This window comes from Gymnoscopelus microlampas (genome assembly GCF_963454915.1).
Source record: "Gymnoscopelus microlampas genome assembly, chromosome: 19".
Classification (NCBI taxonomy): Eukaryota; Metazoa; Chordata; class Actinopteri; order Myctophiformes; family Myctophidae; genus Gymnoscopelus; species Gymnoscopelus microlampas.
This window is the reverse complement of record NC_139956.1, coordinates 7,872,756-7,888,531: the sequence shown is the minus strand read 5'-3', so window position 1 is coordinate 7,888,531 and position 15,776 is coordinate 7,872,756. Positions and strand designations below refer to the sequence as shown.

The following is a 15,776-nucleotide window of genomic DNA, read 5'->3' as shown; positions in this document are numbered from 1 at the left end:
GCAAGAGTCGTCCTCCTGGTGGTGCTATAATAGGGCAATGTCAAAAGGGTGACATTTGTTCCTCAACATAGAATGTGCGCATGTGCGTGAAAAGTTTCACCACAATCGGACGCTGCGTTCATGATTTGCGGCATCTTGTTCAAAACAAGCCACAAATCGTCAGTTCTTCAGCATGGACTCCTTCTTTCTTTTAAAATAGAACAAAAGATAAGGATAATTCCGTAAAGGAAGAGGAAGGTGGCTATATTACTATGCATCGAACACCAAGTAACACAATCAATATTAATCTTAAGGTTTTCTTTTTTTTATGAGAAGTGGGAGATGAGAACATATCAAAGCAAAGAAACAGAGAGAGCATATGAAACTTACTGAGTTTCTGCTGGTCTTCAGGTTCCTTCTGTTTAACAGCTGGGTCTGTAGAATTCATCTTCACCTGCAGTCTGGACTCCATAGACTTGTCTGTAATGAAGGAATTGAAATCCCAGGGGAATACAGGATTAATTAACTCAACTTCAATCCTGCCACCATAATTGGCAGCCACACTCATGGAGTGTACACGAGTGTATGGGGCCACTCTCCAAGCAGACACATGGCCCAACTAACCCCACATTTTCCTCCAAAATTCCTCAATATTCTCTGTAACACCAGCTGCTTCCCATACCGTTACTGTACTTGCAGGATGTACAATTAATATGAAATGCATTATGCCCCAATACTTAAGCAAATCACTTCGCCAGCTCGCAATTTACTTCCCGATGGTTCTTTTAACAGCCAATCATCATCATCTGCGACCAAAACTGAGCACCTTCGTTGCCACACCCGTAAAACGGGCAAGAAACAAGCGCTGCCATGGGCTATGCAAACGAGCCCCAAAAGCGTGCCCAAATAAGCCCAAAATCGCTTATACAAATGTCAGACCTGGCAACGCAGGCTACGCCAATCATGTGTGAGAGATCTACAGGCTATGGGGCAGAGACGCTATGTCCCACACACCGTATCTTGCTAACTCTCATTGGTCGTGTCATGCTGAGGGCAGTTTGTAGACAGCAGCATCAAGTACTGGCTCACATAGCTCACTGTCGCCATTACAGTCAGACGCCACAACGGCTGGGCTCCGTGATTGTTGTGCGAGCCCAGCTGGATAGCACAATCACCGTCATTTCTCTAATAAATCACCCTGTCATTCATATTGTCAATACTTTGAGGTCACTGCAGCCTCTTACTAATGTAACGCATGTTTATGTCCACTACTGTGATAGCATAGCGGCGATCGGTGTATGCGCTTAACATGAGCCGTTAGCATGAGGCTAACGCACTTTCACCGTTAGCATGTAGCTAACGTGGTCAACGTGGCCTGATATACTTGGATTCTGTTGCTGCTGGTTGTTGCTAATACCGTCTAAAGCATGTATGTGAATGCTTATGTCCATTACTGTGTTGGTGTTAGTTGGGTTTAAGGATTATTAGCCAAGAGCTGCCTATAATGGGCCGCTAGCGTGTAGCTAAACTAAGAAATGAGTAGCGTTAGCATGCAGCTAATGCTAACGCTGTTGTCGTGACTCAAACGGATATGTTAAACATCTTATCAACAACCTGTATATCCGTTAGTGTGGTCAATGTCATCAATGCTAACTAATTAGCCCGTTGAACAGTGTTATTTTGGTGTATTTTGTGGGTTTTTGTGACACAATGTCACGTCCAAATGATCACCAGCCTTGGAGACACACAGCTCGCTGCCGACATCACAGTCAGCCGCAGCAACGGGAGAGGAGATACTGTGTGTTTTGGACAAACAGCAGCCTGGTGCTCATGTTTGTTGTGTGAAGCCAGCTCAATGTCAGAGTGTTTGTGTTTGAACGCCTCAGTACGGCTGCAGAGTTCAGAATCAGTATCAGTTTTATTGTCACATCACAGGTTTATAAGGTAAAAAAGTGGGTGAAATTCGTTTTTTACATCATTCCCATCACAACGTTAATTTCCATAGAAAGAAGAGGGGGGGAGGGAGAAGAAGAAGGGGGGTAAGTGGGAAGGAGATCAGACAAGAGAACAGCAGAAAGGCCAAACAAGTTATCTACATATTTACAAGAGTACCTGAGATAAGAAACAAGCTAAGGTACCTGAGCATAGCAGCTATGTTCATGTTCATGTGCAACCTCTAATAAGTCAACATGTTTAAAAAATCTTTAGAAAACAGCTGATCTACAAGCTCACAACAACTCGCAAAGGCACGCGTTGTGAGCGTGTACACCGGCTATTTTAAAATAGCCAAAGTATATAGGGATAAAGTGGTTAATGCATGTTTTGTAAGAATTATACACATCTACAGTTTACTAAAGGACAATATTTGCCTCTGAGATGTAGTGGAGTAGAAGTACAAGTACTGAAAATTGAAGATAATCCAGTAAAGTTAAAATCCCTCAAATGTGTACAGTACTTGAGTACAAACAAATGTACATTATATATCCATCCATCAGCATAAAACGAAACTTCTATCTATCTAACTATACAGGTATCTATCTATATCTAGCCTGTCTGTCTCTCTGTCAACACATTACCTTATAAGATGTATGATGGCCCCACTGGCCCTCATGACGCTACGTCAGTGATCGGCGCTGCCAAGTGGGCGCTACGTGGGCGTGGGCGCTAGATGTGAGGCCGGCGCAGCCGGCCGAACTTCTAGTAATAACAGTTAATAAGGGAGAAGGAGTGAAGGGATTGTTCTCTTGTTTACATTCTGTTCTTGTGTTGGGTAAAAGCGGGTGCGCAATAAACAGTTGGGACCCCATCTTTGCCGGTGCCTTACCCGTTCGCCTTATCTTAAGGTTTTCTTTTTTTTATGAGAAGTGGGAGATGAGAACATATTAAGGCAAAGACACGGACAGAGCATGAAACTTACCGAGTCTCTGCTGGTCTTCAGGTTCCTCCTGTTGAATAGGAACAGCTGGGTCTGTATAATTCATCTTCACCTGCAGTCTGGTCACTTTCACCTGCAGTCTGGACTCCATAGACTTGTCTGTAATGAAGGAATTGAAATCCCAGGGGAATACAGGATTTATTAACTCAACTTCAACTAGAAAAAGTGCTATTGTGGCCCAGCAATGTTCGGAATTTCGCCAATCAGGATGGAATATGAAAAATCGGAAGGATCCGTCTTGATCACATGACTATAGAGATAATGTGTACCGATTTGCGTGATGTTTGGACACAATTTGTGGTAGTAATATTTTAAAAAAAGAATGTTTTGCAAGAATCGGCTTCCTGGTGGCGCTATAATAGGGCAATGTCAAAAGGGTGACATTTGTTCCTCAACATAGAATGTGCGTGAAAAGTTTCACCACAATCGGACGCTGCGTTCATGATTTGCGGCATCTTGTTCAAAACAAGCCACAAATCGCCAGTTCTTCAGCATGGACTCCTTCTTTCTTTTAAAATACAACAAAAGATAAGGATGATTCCGTAAAGGAAGAGGAAGGTGGTTATATTACTATGCATCGAACACCAAGTAACACAATCAATATTAATCTTAAGGTTTTCTTTTTTTTTATGAGAAGTGGGAGATGAGAACATATCAAAGCAAAGAAACAGAGAGAGCATATGAAACTTACTGAGTTTCTGCTGGTCTTCAGGTTCCTTCTGTTTAACAGCTGGGTCTGTAGAATTCATCTTCACCTGCAGTCTGGACTCCATAGACTTTTCTGTAATGAAGGAATTGAAATCCCAGGGGAATACAGGATTAATTAACTCAACTTCAACTAGAAAATGTGCTCCACGGAGCACAGGTCTCCGCCAGTACTGTTCCTGATTAATCCTGTCTTACCTCACTTCAAAAGATATAAATGATCTTTTGAAGTGACACACCTATTTATAGGTCTCTATTTCATCATGCGTCTCGCTAGCCAATCAAAGCACACCCTTTCAACATATTGTCACGTGTCACGTGAAGCTTGACCAATGTTAGCTTGGTGGACACACGGAAGGACGAGAACGAAAACATAGTCTCCTGGCGGAGACAATAATAAGAGACACAAAGGGGAGGAGGAGAGCTGGTCTCTCTGTCAACACATTACTTTATAAGATGTATGATGGCCCCACTGGCCCTCATGACGCTACGCCAGTGATCGGCGCTGCCAAGTGGGCGCTACGTGGGCGCTAGATGTGAGGCCGGCGCAGCCGGCCGAACTTCTAGTAATAACAGTTAATAAGGGAGAAGGAGTGAAGGGATTGTTCTCTTGTTTACATTCTGTTCTTGCGTTGGGTAAAAGCGGGTGCGCAATAAACAGTTGGGACCCCATCTTTGCCGGTGCCTTACCCGTTCGCCTTATCTTAAGGTTTTCTTTTTTTTATGAGAAGTGGGAGATGAGAACATATTAAGGCAAAGACACGGACAGAGCATGAAACTTACCGAGTCTCTGCTGGTCTTCAGGTTCCTCCTGTTGAATAGGAACAGCTGGGTCTGTATAATTCATCTTCACCTGCAGTCTAGTCACTTTCACCTGCAGTCTGGACTCCATAGACTTGTCTGTAATGAAGGAATTGAAATCCCAGGGGAATTTATTAACTCAACTTCAACTAGAAAAAGTGCTATTGTGGCCCAGCAATGTTCGGAATTTCGCCAATCAGGATGGAATATGAAAAATCGGAAGGATCCGTCTTGATCACATGACTATAGAGATAATGTGTACCGATTTGCGTGATGTTTGGACACAATTTGTGGTAGTAATATTTAAAAAAAAGAATGTTTTGCAAGAATCGGCTTCCTGGTGGCGCTATAATAGGGCAATGTCAAAAGGGTGACATTTGTTCCTCAACATAGAATGTGCGTGAAAAGTTTCACCACAATCGGACGCTGCGTTCATGATTTGCGGCATCTTGTTCAAAACAAGCCACAAATCGCCAGTTCTTCAGCATGGACTCCTTCTTTCTTTTAAAATACAACAAAAGATAAGGATGATTCCGTAAAGGAAGAGGAAGGTGGTTATATTACTATGCATCGAACACCAAGTAACACAATCAATATTAATCTTAAGGTTTTCTTTTTTTTTATGAGAAGTGGGAGATGAGAACATATCAAAGCAAAGAAACAGAGAGAGCATATGAAACTTACTGAGTTTCTGCTGGTCTTCAGGTTCCTTCTGTTTAACAGCTGGGTCTGTAGAATTCATCTTCACCTGCAGTCTGGACTCCATAGACTTTTCTGTAATGAAGGAATTGAAATCCCAGGGGAATACAGGATTAATTAACTCAACTTCAACTAGAAAATGTGCTCCACGGAGCACAGGTCTCCGCCAGTACTGTTCCTGATTAATCCTGTCTTACCTCACTTCAAAAGATATAAATGATCTTTTGAAGTGACACACCTATGTATAGGTCTCTATTTCATCATGCGTCTCGCTAGCCAATCAAAGCACACCCTTTCAACATATTGTCACGTGTCACATGAAGCTTGACCAATGTTAGCTTGGTGGACACACGGAAGGACGAGAACGAAAACATAGTCTCCTGGCGGAGACAATAATAAGAGACACAAAGGGGAGGAGGAGAGCTGGTCAATCACCTGTGTATCAAGTTAGTAATTATTTCTTTGATCATAATGCACGGTGCAGAGCAAACTGTGCACTAATCCCATTTGATTTAGATCAGTGGTTCTCAAACCAAAGTGGTTTAAATTCCATGACCCCCAGTTTAATAAGCATTAGGCCAGGGGTCTTCAACGTTTTCAGCCCAAGGACCCCCTCTCTGAGAGAGAGAGATGAAGCAGGGACCCCCCACTATATATTGCATAAAATTGTGTTGCAGATTAAAGCTTTTTGTAGATGTTGGATTCATGTTAATGTGTATTTTCAGACATTTATAACCACTTAAAGCGTCAATACTTAGTAAACTTTCACTCTGTACTTAATCTGCTCTTCTTCCCCCTCTTTGCCCAAAATAGCCGATCTACAAGCTCACAGTAGAGCTTGTAGATCGGCTATTTTCGGCTAAAGTTGTCCTTAGAATAGGGATACTAGGGTTCAAGTTCAAGTGTAAAAAACTAAGTTCCTATCACACAATGATTTGGTGGACCCCCTGTAGTACCTCTGAGGACCCACTAGGGGTCCTGGACCCCCTGTTGAAGACCCCTGCGTTAGGCCATGGACCCCCATTTAATGCCAATTGTATCTCTGGGACCGCAGTCTATACTATGGAATCCTAACTTAGAGAGTGTACAAATGGAACCAAATGGACCCGTAAGGGTCCATTTGGTTCCATTTGTACACTCTCTGAGTTAGTCATGCAACTGAGTTAGTCATGCAACTCTCTGAGTTAGTCATTGACCCCTGGGGGTCCTGGGACCCCGGTTTGAGAACCACTGATAGGCGCACAGATCGGTGAACCCAATGGGGAGCCAACGGTTGTTTTCACCGGAGATTTTGACTCCGCCCCTCTAGACCAGATATCAGACAGGCTACTATGACTCAGACATAACCATAAACAAACCCGATATGCCAATATATAGGCATATATGGACATCCGGTTGTCCAGAGCCACAGATCCGACCGCCATGCCCATATATGGTCATGTCCATATGCGGGAGCGACCGACCTCACACTCGGCGCCCGCATCGGCAAGGACTGGAGGGAGTATAGTGCCCACCGCCGAGTTGTTCGGGAAAAAAAGTTGTCCAGAACCGCCGTTCAGTCCATATCCATTTCCACAAATGTGTTCAAATACGCAAATAATATGCATTAAATATGCACAATACCAAATTTTCCTCAGAAGAAATGGATTCTATACTGGTAAAATCACCACCACCAAATCAGAGATTCTCCGGTTCTCCTCAGTGGCTGGAGCTATTGATCTGAACTTACACACAGCCATTGACCATTACCATGTGCACGGAACAGCGAATCCCCTTTTTCGATTTCGCCAAATCTCAGCAGTTTATTAGCGTTTTTGTGTAAAAGAATGTCGCCATGGTTGCGGGGCTGCCCAGCTATGGAACGAACTGCCTCCCGGGTTGCCAGATCATGTGCGCATATCCTTCCACGGATGCCTCGAGCGGGTATGGACTAGTATACCGTAATTTTCGCACTATAAGCCGCACCTGAATATAAGCCGCAGCAGCTAAATTGAATGATTTGTACATATATACAGGGTAATATAAGCCGCACTGGACTATAAGCCGCGGGTGTAAAATCCCTAGATTTAGGAGGTCCCCTAGTGGCCGTTAGCTATAAAAATCCATAGATAAGCCGCACCGTTATATAAGCCGCAGGGTCAAAAAATGGGAAAAAAGTCGTGGCTTATAGTCCGAAATTTACGGTAAATGATTCACACACACACATCATGGTTTCATATGGGGGTAGGTTTGTTTAGACCTCTTTATTGATAGTAAACATATGTACAGTATATTTACATATATTATCACACCAATATCAAAAGGACAAAACACAAAAAAAGAAGTCAATGGGTTATTTCCATTGCAGTCCATGTAGTGATGCATGAAATGTATGTGTTCATGTATGTTTCATTTTTTATGAGAAGCGGGAGATGAGAACGTATTAAAGAAAAGAAACAGAGAGAGAGCATGAAACGTACCTAGTTTCTGCTGGTCTTCAGGTTCCTTCTGTTTAATAGGAACAGCTGGGTCTGTAGAATTCATCTTAACCTGCAGTCTGGACTTCATAGACTTGTCTGTAATGAAGGAATTGAAATCCCAGGGGAAATACAGGATTCATTAACTCAACTTCAATAATAACAGACAATAAGGAAGGAGGAGAGTTGGTCAATTCCTTTTTAGCGGCGCTAGCCGCTCTATACCTTTAGGTATAGAGCGGATATTAGCCCTCTATGCCTGGCTTTTGCGTCAACGTTCTGATTGGTCAGGTGCGCCAACGTTCTGATTGGTCAGGTGCGTCAACGTTCTGATTGGTCAGGTGCGCCAAAGTTGTGATTGGTCACTATTCATGACATCACTATGATGTCATGAATATAGAATTCGATGTCTATATAAACGATGACAATGACTTCATCTTATTATTCATTTGGCTAAAGTCTCCGTCTAGGTAAGTTATTTAAAGTTAATATGACGAATAGAAAGAGAAAGATACAAGAACAGATGAAGGGTGAATGTATAGAAAGTCTGAGTTCGGGACCCAGTCATCCGTTATGACAGAATGGTTTGATAGAGACGATCGAGAATCCAAGAGTCCGTTAAGGTTCTGATTGGTCAGGCCCGTCAAGGTTCTGATTGGTCAGGCCCGTCAAGGTTGTGATTTGTCAGGCAAGGGGACTATTCATGACATCACTATGATGTCAAGGTTTATTTTTTATTTCCTCATGTTTTTTTTTGTATATATTTTTATTTGGCTAAAGTCTCCTTCTAGGTAAGTTATTTAAAGTTAGATCCTCAATTTAACTTTATCTGTCGTCGACGCTCTGATTGGTCAGACCCGTCAACAAAGTGATTGGTCAAGCTTCACATGACACATGGCTATAAACACATTATAAACACATATCGATGACATAATGTATTCAAAGGCGCCGCTACCTTCACACAGGGTGTGATTTTTTGATCATCATGCAGAGCAAGTGCACTAATCTAATTTGATTTATAGATATATTGGCCCTCATTTATCAACGCAGCGTAGAAACCGGCGTATATTTTTCCATATATTCGGCCGTACACCAACGTCGAAGTCACATTTATCAACGCATCCTACACAGCTGATCCGAGCTTACACTTGGTCCCAGCGTTGATAAATGTCACGGCTGAAACGAGCGTCATTTAAATAACACGCCCTTAAATATTCTCAAAACGCCCCGATTTTACGACATGAAGACGAACCAGAATACAACTAAAGACATGAAAAGCCAATAAGAAACGTCCCCCGCTCGCCACACACGCATACGCACACGCCTCTCTCACTCGCTCTCTCGCTCTCTCTCTCACTCTCACACACACACACACACACACACACACACACACACACACACGCGCGCGCGCCCAACTTTGTCTTTCATGTAGCGTAGCGGTACATGAGACTCGGGCGGAATGCAGTGATTCCGTGCCGCCACGTTAATATTGGAGCGTCGGGTTTATATCCTTAACCCAGCCAGGTTGTGTAGCCTACATAACTCTCTATGACATAACTCCATAACATAGGACAAGCTACTGTACGTTTGTAGACCTCACTGTCAGTGAAAAGATGGTCGGGGCTCCCGAAAATTCTCTCGTAGAAGCGCTGCTGCGCTGAAAATAGCAGATCTACAAGCTCACAACGCGATGCAACCTGTTGTGAGCTTGTAGATCTGCTATTTTCAAATAGCCAATGCAGCCATGCAAATCTGCAAGCTTAACCGAATGACTGTTAAAGCAGTTTGTTTGAATTACTTTATAAAATGTTATATTTTCACAGGGATTATTTATTAGTGTAGATATATACATTTATGGGTGGATTATGTGTCCAGATGCCTCTCAGACGCCTCTCAGACAGTCAAACAATGCTGCTCTGCAGGTCTAGAATGGAATAAACGGGAGCAGCCAACGTCAACAACTGGTCTCGACCAGACGTGAGATCTCAGCGTAAAGTAGGATGAAGCCCACGTCAGGATATATTGATAAATGCCGAAAGGTGCGGTGATCACGCCGTACGCTCATTATTCGGGCTGCACCGCGTTGATAAATGAGGGCCAGTGTGTGTAACTAGAGAGATGGAGCTCAAGACCCAGTTCTGGTTGACATACTATGCACCAAAAAATTGTATAATCCTGGATTAAGTAATACAATAATACAGGGGTCTTCAATGTTTTTCAGTCCAAGGACCACTAGCTGAGAGAGAGATGAAGCAGAGACACCCGCTACATATTGTATAAAACTGTTGCAGATTAAACTTGTCCTATAAAATGAGAAAAAAAACAACTATTCTGCCCAGTTCTCCTCAGTGGCTGGAGCTATTGATCTTACACACAGCCATTGACCATTACCATGTGCACGGAACAGCGAATCCCCTTTTTCGATTTCGCCAAATCTCAGCTGTTTACTAGCGTTTTTGTGTAAAAGAATGTCGCCATGGTTACGGGGCTGCCCAGCTATGGGACGAACTGCCTCCCGGGTTGCCAGATCATGTGCGCATATCCTCCCACGGATGCCTCGACCGGGTATGGACTAGTATAAATGATTCACACACACACAAACACAACATGGTTTCATATGGGGGTAGGTTTGTTTAGAGAGTGATAACTGCCATGAAGCTACAAGATTGGCAGGGTTATCATACCAAAATGTAAACTAGAGACATGTAGGAAGACAAAAATACAAAACGTTTACGGTCACCTTAGGTGGTACTAAAATCTGGCTTGGCCCCTGGACTAGTAGGAGTGTGCTGGGTCAATCCCCAGAGAGTATTTGACTTTGACCTCTTTATTGATAGATAGTAAACAATATATGTACAGTATATTTACATATATTATCACACCAATGTCAAAAGGACAAAACGCAAAAGTCAATGGGTTATTTCCATTGCAGTCCTTGTTTCATGCATGTGTACGCCAGAGGTCGCCTTAGTCCGACAATTGCCGGTTTTGACCGTTTTTTTATGACAAAGACAGGAAAAAATAAATCTCTTCGGACATCCTGACCGGTTGATAATGCCACGGCAGTTCATTAATTATCACTGCAAATCAGGCACATTTCAAATCCTCTGCTAGTCTGCTTTGCAAGCTCTTTCTCTCGCTCGCTCGCTCTCTCTTTCTTTCTCTCTCTCGCTCTCTCTCTTAACAGCGTGCGTGTGTTTCTGGGAGAGAGAGAGAGGTAGAAAGAGTGTGTTCACACGCTGTTAATTTACACCTATTTCCTGTTAATAATAACCAGTGTAAAATGTGCTGCATTGGGCGGTAAATGGGAGACACTTTATTGTGAAGGTACAACAGGAAGAAAGAGAGTTGTTGCTGCTGCTGCGTAGTTGTTGTTATTGCTGCTGCTGCTGCTGCTGCTGCTGCGTAGAGTCTCGGCAGTCAGACAGCGTCCGCGGTCCGCGGTTACAAGTTATAAAGTTGTGTATTTAACAGTCAGTCACTCACAAGTTGTATCATTACGCGTTAGAATATGTCACAGATACTAGGCTACTACAAGGGCACTTGTGAGTAAAGTTGACAAGTTGCCCTACAGTTTAACAACAATGCAGGTTGAAGATGAAATATCCAACACTGTAAATACTCTCCACAACAGCTTTAGGCTACTGCAAATATGGCATCGAGGTGAAACACGACGTTAATCATAATCGTGGACCTATTTTTAACTCTATGAGGTGGACACGTTAAAACGTTACCACTTTGAACTGAATAGCTCTATGAGGAGACCACAGGATTCTCACAACTCATCAACTTTCCCGCGGCTGTCCCAAGACGCACGGACGGCATCCACTGTCTAACTATACAGTAGCTATAACCTCCTGTGAGTGAGTAGTGGTCTATAATTTATTGCCCTAACAGGTCAGCTGAGCCACGTTATGAAGGATTAATCTGAAATGCCCAATTTTGTGCGGTGCCCTTTGATTAGAAAATGCATTCAAACGCAATTGATTATTGAGAAACCATTACGCACGCAGCATGCGCAAATGGTAATGTAGGTAATTCATGTATTTGTGTAAGATGACCCTGCTATATAAAATGTGTATATTCTGATGGTTCATGTTCAAATAGCTCAATCCAAAATATAATGCTGTAGGCCTAAGTGTTATGCTGTATTTACGCACCTGCTTGGCATTAATGCATAAAAATAATTATGACCGTTATTTTTGTCAGATGTCCGGTAAATTTGAATCCTTCCGGACATTGGGACCGGCAGATTAAAATCCTAGCGCGGCCCCTGGTGTACGCACATGTAGTGATGCATTAAATGTACGTGTTCATGTATGTTCATGTATTAAGGTTTTCTTTTTTTTGAGAAGTGGGAGATGAGAACATATTAAAGCAAAGAAACAGAGAGAGAGCATGAAACTTACTGAGTTTCTGCTGGTCTTCAGGTTCCTTCTGTTTAATAGGAACAGCTGGGTCTGTAGAATTCATCTTCACCTGCAGTTTGGACTCCATAGACTTGTCTGTAATGAAGGAATTGAAATCCCAGGGGAATACAGGATTCATTAACTCAACTTCAATAATAACAGACAATAAGGAAGGAGGAGAGTTGGTCAATTCCTTTTTTGATCATCATGCAGAGCCAGTGCACTAATCTAATTTGATTTACAGATATATTGTGTGTAACTAGAGAGATGGAGCTCAAGACCCAGTTCTGGTTGACATACTATGCACCAAAAAATTGTATAATCCTGGATTAAGTAATATAATAATACAGGGGTCTTCAATGTTTTTCAGTCCAAGGACCACTAGCTGAGAGAGAGATGAAGCAGAGACACCCGCTACATATTGTATAAAACTGCTGCAGATTAAACTTGTTCATAGACTTTTTTTTGACAGCACTATCATCAGTGTTGTGTAAATTAAGGTTTTGTGTTTATTTGTTTACACATTACATTTTCTATTAATATGTTGGATTCATGTTAGTAACATTAATCCAGTAATGAATTTTCATATATATTTAACCACTTAAAGCGCCAATAAGCTCTTTGCCGAAAATAGCCGATCTACAAGCTTGTAGATCTGCTATTTTAGGCTAATGTTTCCTCAGAATAGGGATGCTAGGGAGGTTAATGTAAAAAATAAAAAATAAACAAATAAAATGTTCAACCCCCCTGTCAACCCCCTGTTGAAGACCCATGTAATAATATATAATAATTATAAACTACTAGACCATACCCGTAGGGGAATATGAGCACCCAAAGTGTGCAGTTTGGCTTATGCGCTGAGAACAGACAGTTTATCAGGGATCAAAAGTGAGTTTGTACTGTGTAGTGCAGTGGTTCTCAAACGTTTTTATGTCAAGGACCCCCAAATTGACACTTGTTAGCCCGCGGACCCCCATTTGAAAAGATATGCCAGGGACCCCCATAAGAGAGGGTTTTTTAGCAGTGAATCTCAACCATTTTAATTTCAAGGACCCCCAGTTTGACATGCATCAGGGCTATGGACCCCCATTTAATGGCATTTCTATGTCTTGGAACCAAATGGACCCCACAGAACACACACAAACACCGTCACCCGTCGCACAGACATGTTGGTGTTGAAGGAGTCTAGTTGCCATGTAGGCCTACTGTAAGCGGTTTAGGGGCAATATTGGTGGTATTGTGTTTTGGCGTTGGTTGTGAAAGTGCAGGTGGGTGTGGGGACGCGTTGTGAGCTTGTAGATCGGCTGTTTTCCAAGAGGCAAGGTATATGTGTGAAGGCGCTTCGTTTGGCCTTCTTTTCATAGACCTTGTTGCTTGTAGGGTTCGTTTCGTTTGGCCTTGTTTTCATAGACCTTGCTGCTTGTTTCTCGCGCGAAACCTGGCAACGGTGTGTTGCCAGCTGTGTGTGTCGCGAGCGAGCGCGCGCACCAACAGTCGCGCGCTCCAAGACACCAAGACACCACAGCCACAGAGGTTAGTCAAATTATAGGAGGATATGATTAGTAATTAAACAATTCTCCCATAACCAGCAGACACTTTGTTTTCTCCCAGAATTCTATGAGACAGAGATGAGCCTACTAACCTACAGTAAATTAACGTGGGCTTTAATATAAATCATTTGAATTACGTTCAATTGCACCAAATTGCATCATATCGCATCGTGTAGAATCAAATCGTGATCAAATCGTTATCAAATCGCATCGTGAACAGGGGTGAATCGATGCAGAGGATTCAATGTATGGTTAATGTATCATATCTCTGGCAGTGAATCGAGATGCATGTGAAATCGGCCTCAGTGTGTGTGTGTGTGGGGCAGTGCTGTGGTGAGATTTTTTACTAAGTAAAATTATCAATACTGCAATGTAGAAATACATTACAAGTAAAAGTACGGAATTCCAAAAAAAAAGTACAAAAGTATTGGTATCAAAATGTACTTAAAGTATGAAAAGTAAAAGTACTCATTGTGCAGAATGTCCCAAGTTCAAGTTTTCAAATGTATAAAAATCTCTTTAAAATAGCCGATCTACAAGCTCACAATGCGTCGCATTGCGACACATTGTGAGCTTGTAGATCGGCTATTTTCAAATGACCAAAATGTATATACACTGTAGGGCTGTGGTTAATGTATGTTTTGTAATAATAATGAAAATCTACAAAGTAACTAGTAAATACGTTTTCAAATAATTGTAGTGGAGTAAAAGTACAATATTTGCCTCTGAGATGTAGTGGAGTAAGTGTAAAAGTATTGGAAATTGGAAATGCTCAAGTAAAGTACAAATACCTCAACATTGTACTTAAGTACAGTACTTGTCGAGTATATGTACTTAGTTACTTCCCAAATAGCAGCTACTGTATACAACACAATATCAATAAATAAAGACAATAGAGATACAATGGAGACGTGGCCTCCGTTGCAACAAGCACGCACCTGGACCGTTGACGGACTCTTCAGCCGTCATTTTCATCAGCAAGGCCAGCTGCTGCCTCTCAGAGACGGGGTAATGCCCGGCCCGGATCCCTGGCATCCCCATACCAGACGGCAAGCCTGCCTCCCGGGTGTTGGTAGGCTCCTTTTTAATGCGCTTCTGCACTGGACCTGGCTTCTCTGTAAAGAGAGAGGGAGAGAGGCAAAAAACAACCATGTCGTGAGATCATGTCATGAGAATAACAGTGAAATTATGAGTACTCTTTATGGTATTGACTGTTCTGGCCAGTAACTTGCTTGATTGTTGTGGATTCTTGGAAGGGTGTAATACTAAGCATGGCAATGATTTGTGATATTGTAGGAATTGCAAGAAGGAACGTACTGCAACTTCTCTCTTTGGGCACGCAGAACAACGTGTCCCATTTATTTCACACACTCACTCATACTGACAACACAACAACACACACCTGTTCAGTATTGTCTCTAATCAGACCCCTCCACTCTCTTAAAGAGCCAGTGGTGAATTATGCCCTAAGACAGTCACTACACAGGCCCCCCCAGAATTCACCATAACAGAAAAAGGAAGTCATCGCAGACGAAGAGGGGGGCGAATGGCCCGACCACCGCGACTCCGCCGGACGGGCGCAGGGGCCGGCGTGTGGAGGCGAGGGGCGTGGGAGGTGGGCTGGGAGGCCGTGCCTGGCCTGTTGTGGGGAGGGGAAGAGGCGGGAGGGCGTCCCCGCCGTGGGGGCTGTGCCAGGCCCAGAGGCCGGCCCAAATCCAGATGGGCAGGCTTAAGGCGATCCACGGAAATGTGCTCCGACCTGCCGCCGACCTCGACGACAAAGGCCTTGTCCCCGACCTTCAGGACCCGGAAAGGGCCATCGTAAGGGGGCCTCAGGGGTCCGCGGTGAGCGTCATGGCGGATGAAAACGAACTCCGCCGACCGCAGGGACGCAGGGACGTGAGACTGCGGCAGGCCATGGTGTGCAGTGGGGACAGGGGCAAAGGTCGCGGCCCGATCCAGGAGCAAGGAACGCTGATGGGAAGCCGACCAGGGAGTCGTGGTGGAGGGAACGAAATCCCCCGGGACCCGCAGTGGTTGACCATAAACCAGCTCGGCAGATGAGGACTGGAGATCTTCCTTGGGAGCGGTCCTGATACCCAGCATAACCCACGGGAGCTTGTCGACCCAGGCACTGTCCGTGAGGCTGGCCCGCAGAGCAGCTTTCATAGCACGATGAAAACGTTCGCACATGCCGTTGCCCTGTGGGTGGTAGGCGGTGGTGCGGTGGAGCTTTGTGCCC

The 15,776-nt window shown here is 43.6% G+C and overlaps 1 protein-coding gene across 2 annotated transcripts in view; it reads right to left on the bottom strand.

Moving 5' to 3' along the window:
- Positions 1 to 15,776, bottom strand: part of LOC311034589 (uncharacterized protein) — a gene marked incomplete at its 3' end in the record, with an annotated part of 31,108 nt that overhangs the window by 3,257 nt on the left and 12,075 nt on the right. For both annotated transcript variants that reach the window (XM_084042469.1, XM_084042470.1), the window contains exons 4-11: positions 14,473 to 14,649; positions 11,985 to 12,080; positions 7,579 to 7,674; positions 5,105 to 5,194; positions 4,403 to 4,519; positions 3,606 to 3,695; positions 2,897 to 3,013; positions 370 to 459 (exon numbers count right to left, since the gene is read on the bottom strand). In XM_084042469.1, coding sequence (XP_083898595.1) covers positions 370 to 459; positions 2,897 to 3,013; positions 3,606 to 3,695; positions 4,403 to 4,519; positions 5,105 to 5,194; positions 7,579 to 7,674; positions 11,985 to 12,080; positions 14,473 to 14,649 — 873 coding nt within the window. The remainder of the gene's footprint in view (positions 1 to 369; positions 460 to 2,896; positions 3,014 to 3,605; positions 3,696 to 4,402; positions 4,520 to 5,104; positions 5,195 to 7,578; positions 7,675 to 11,984; positions 12,081 to 14,472; positions 14,650 to 15,776) is intronic.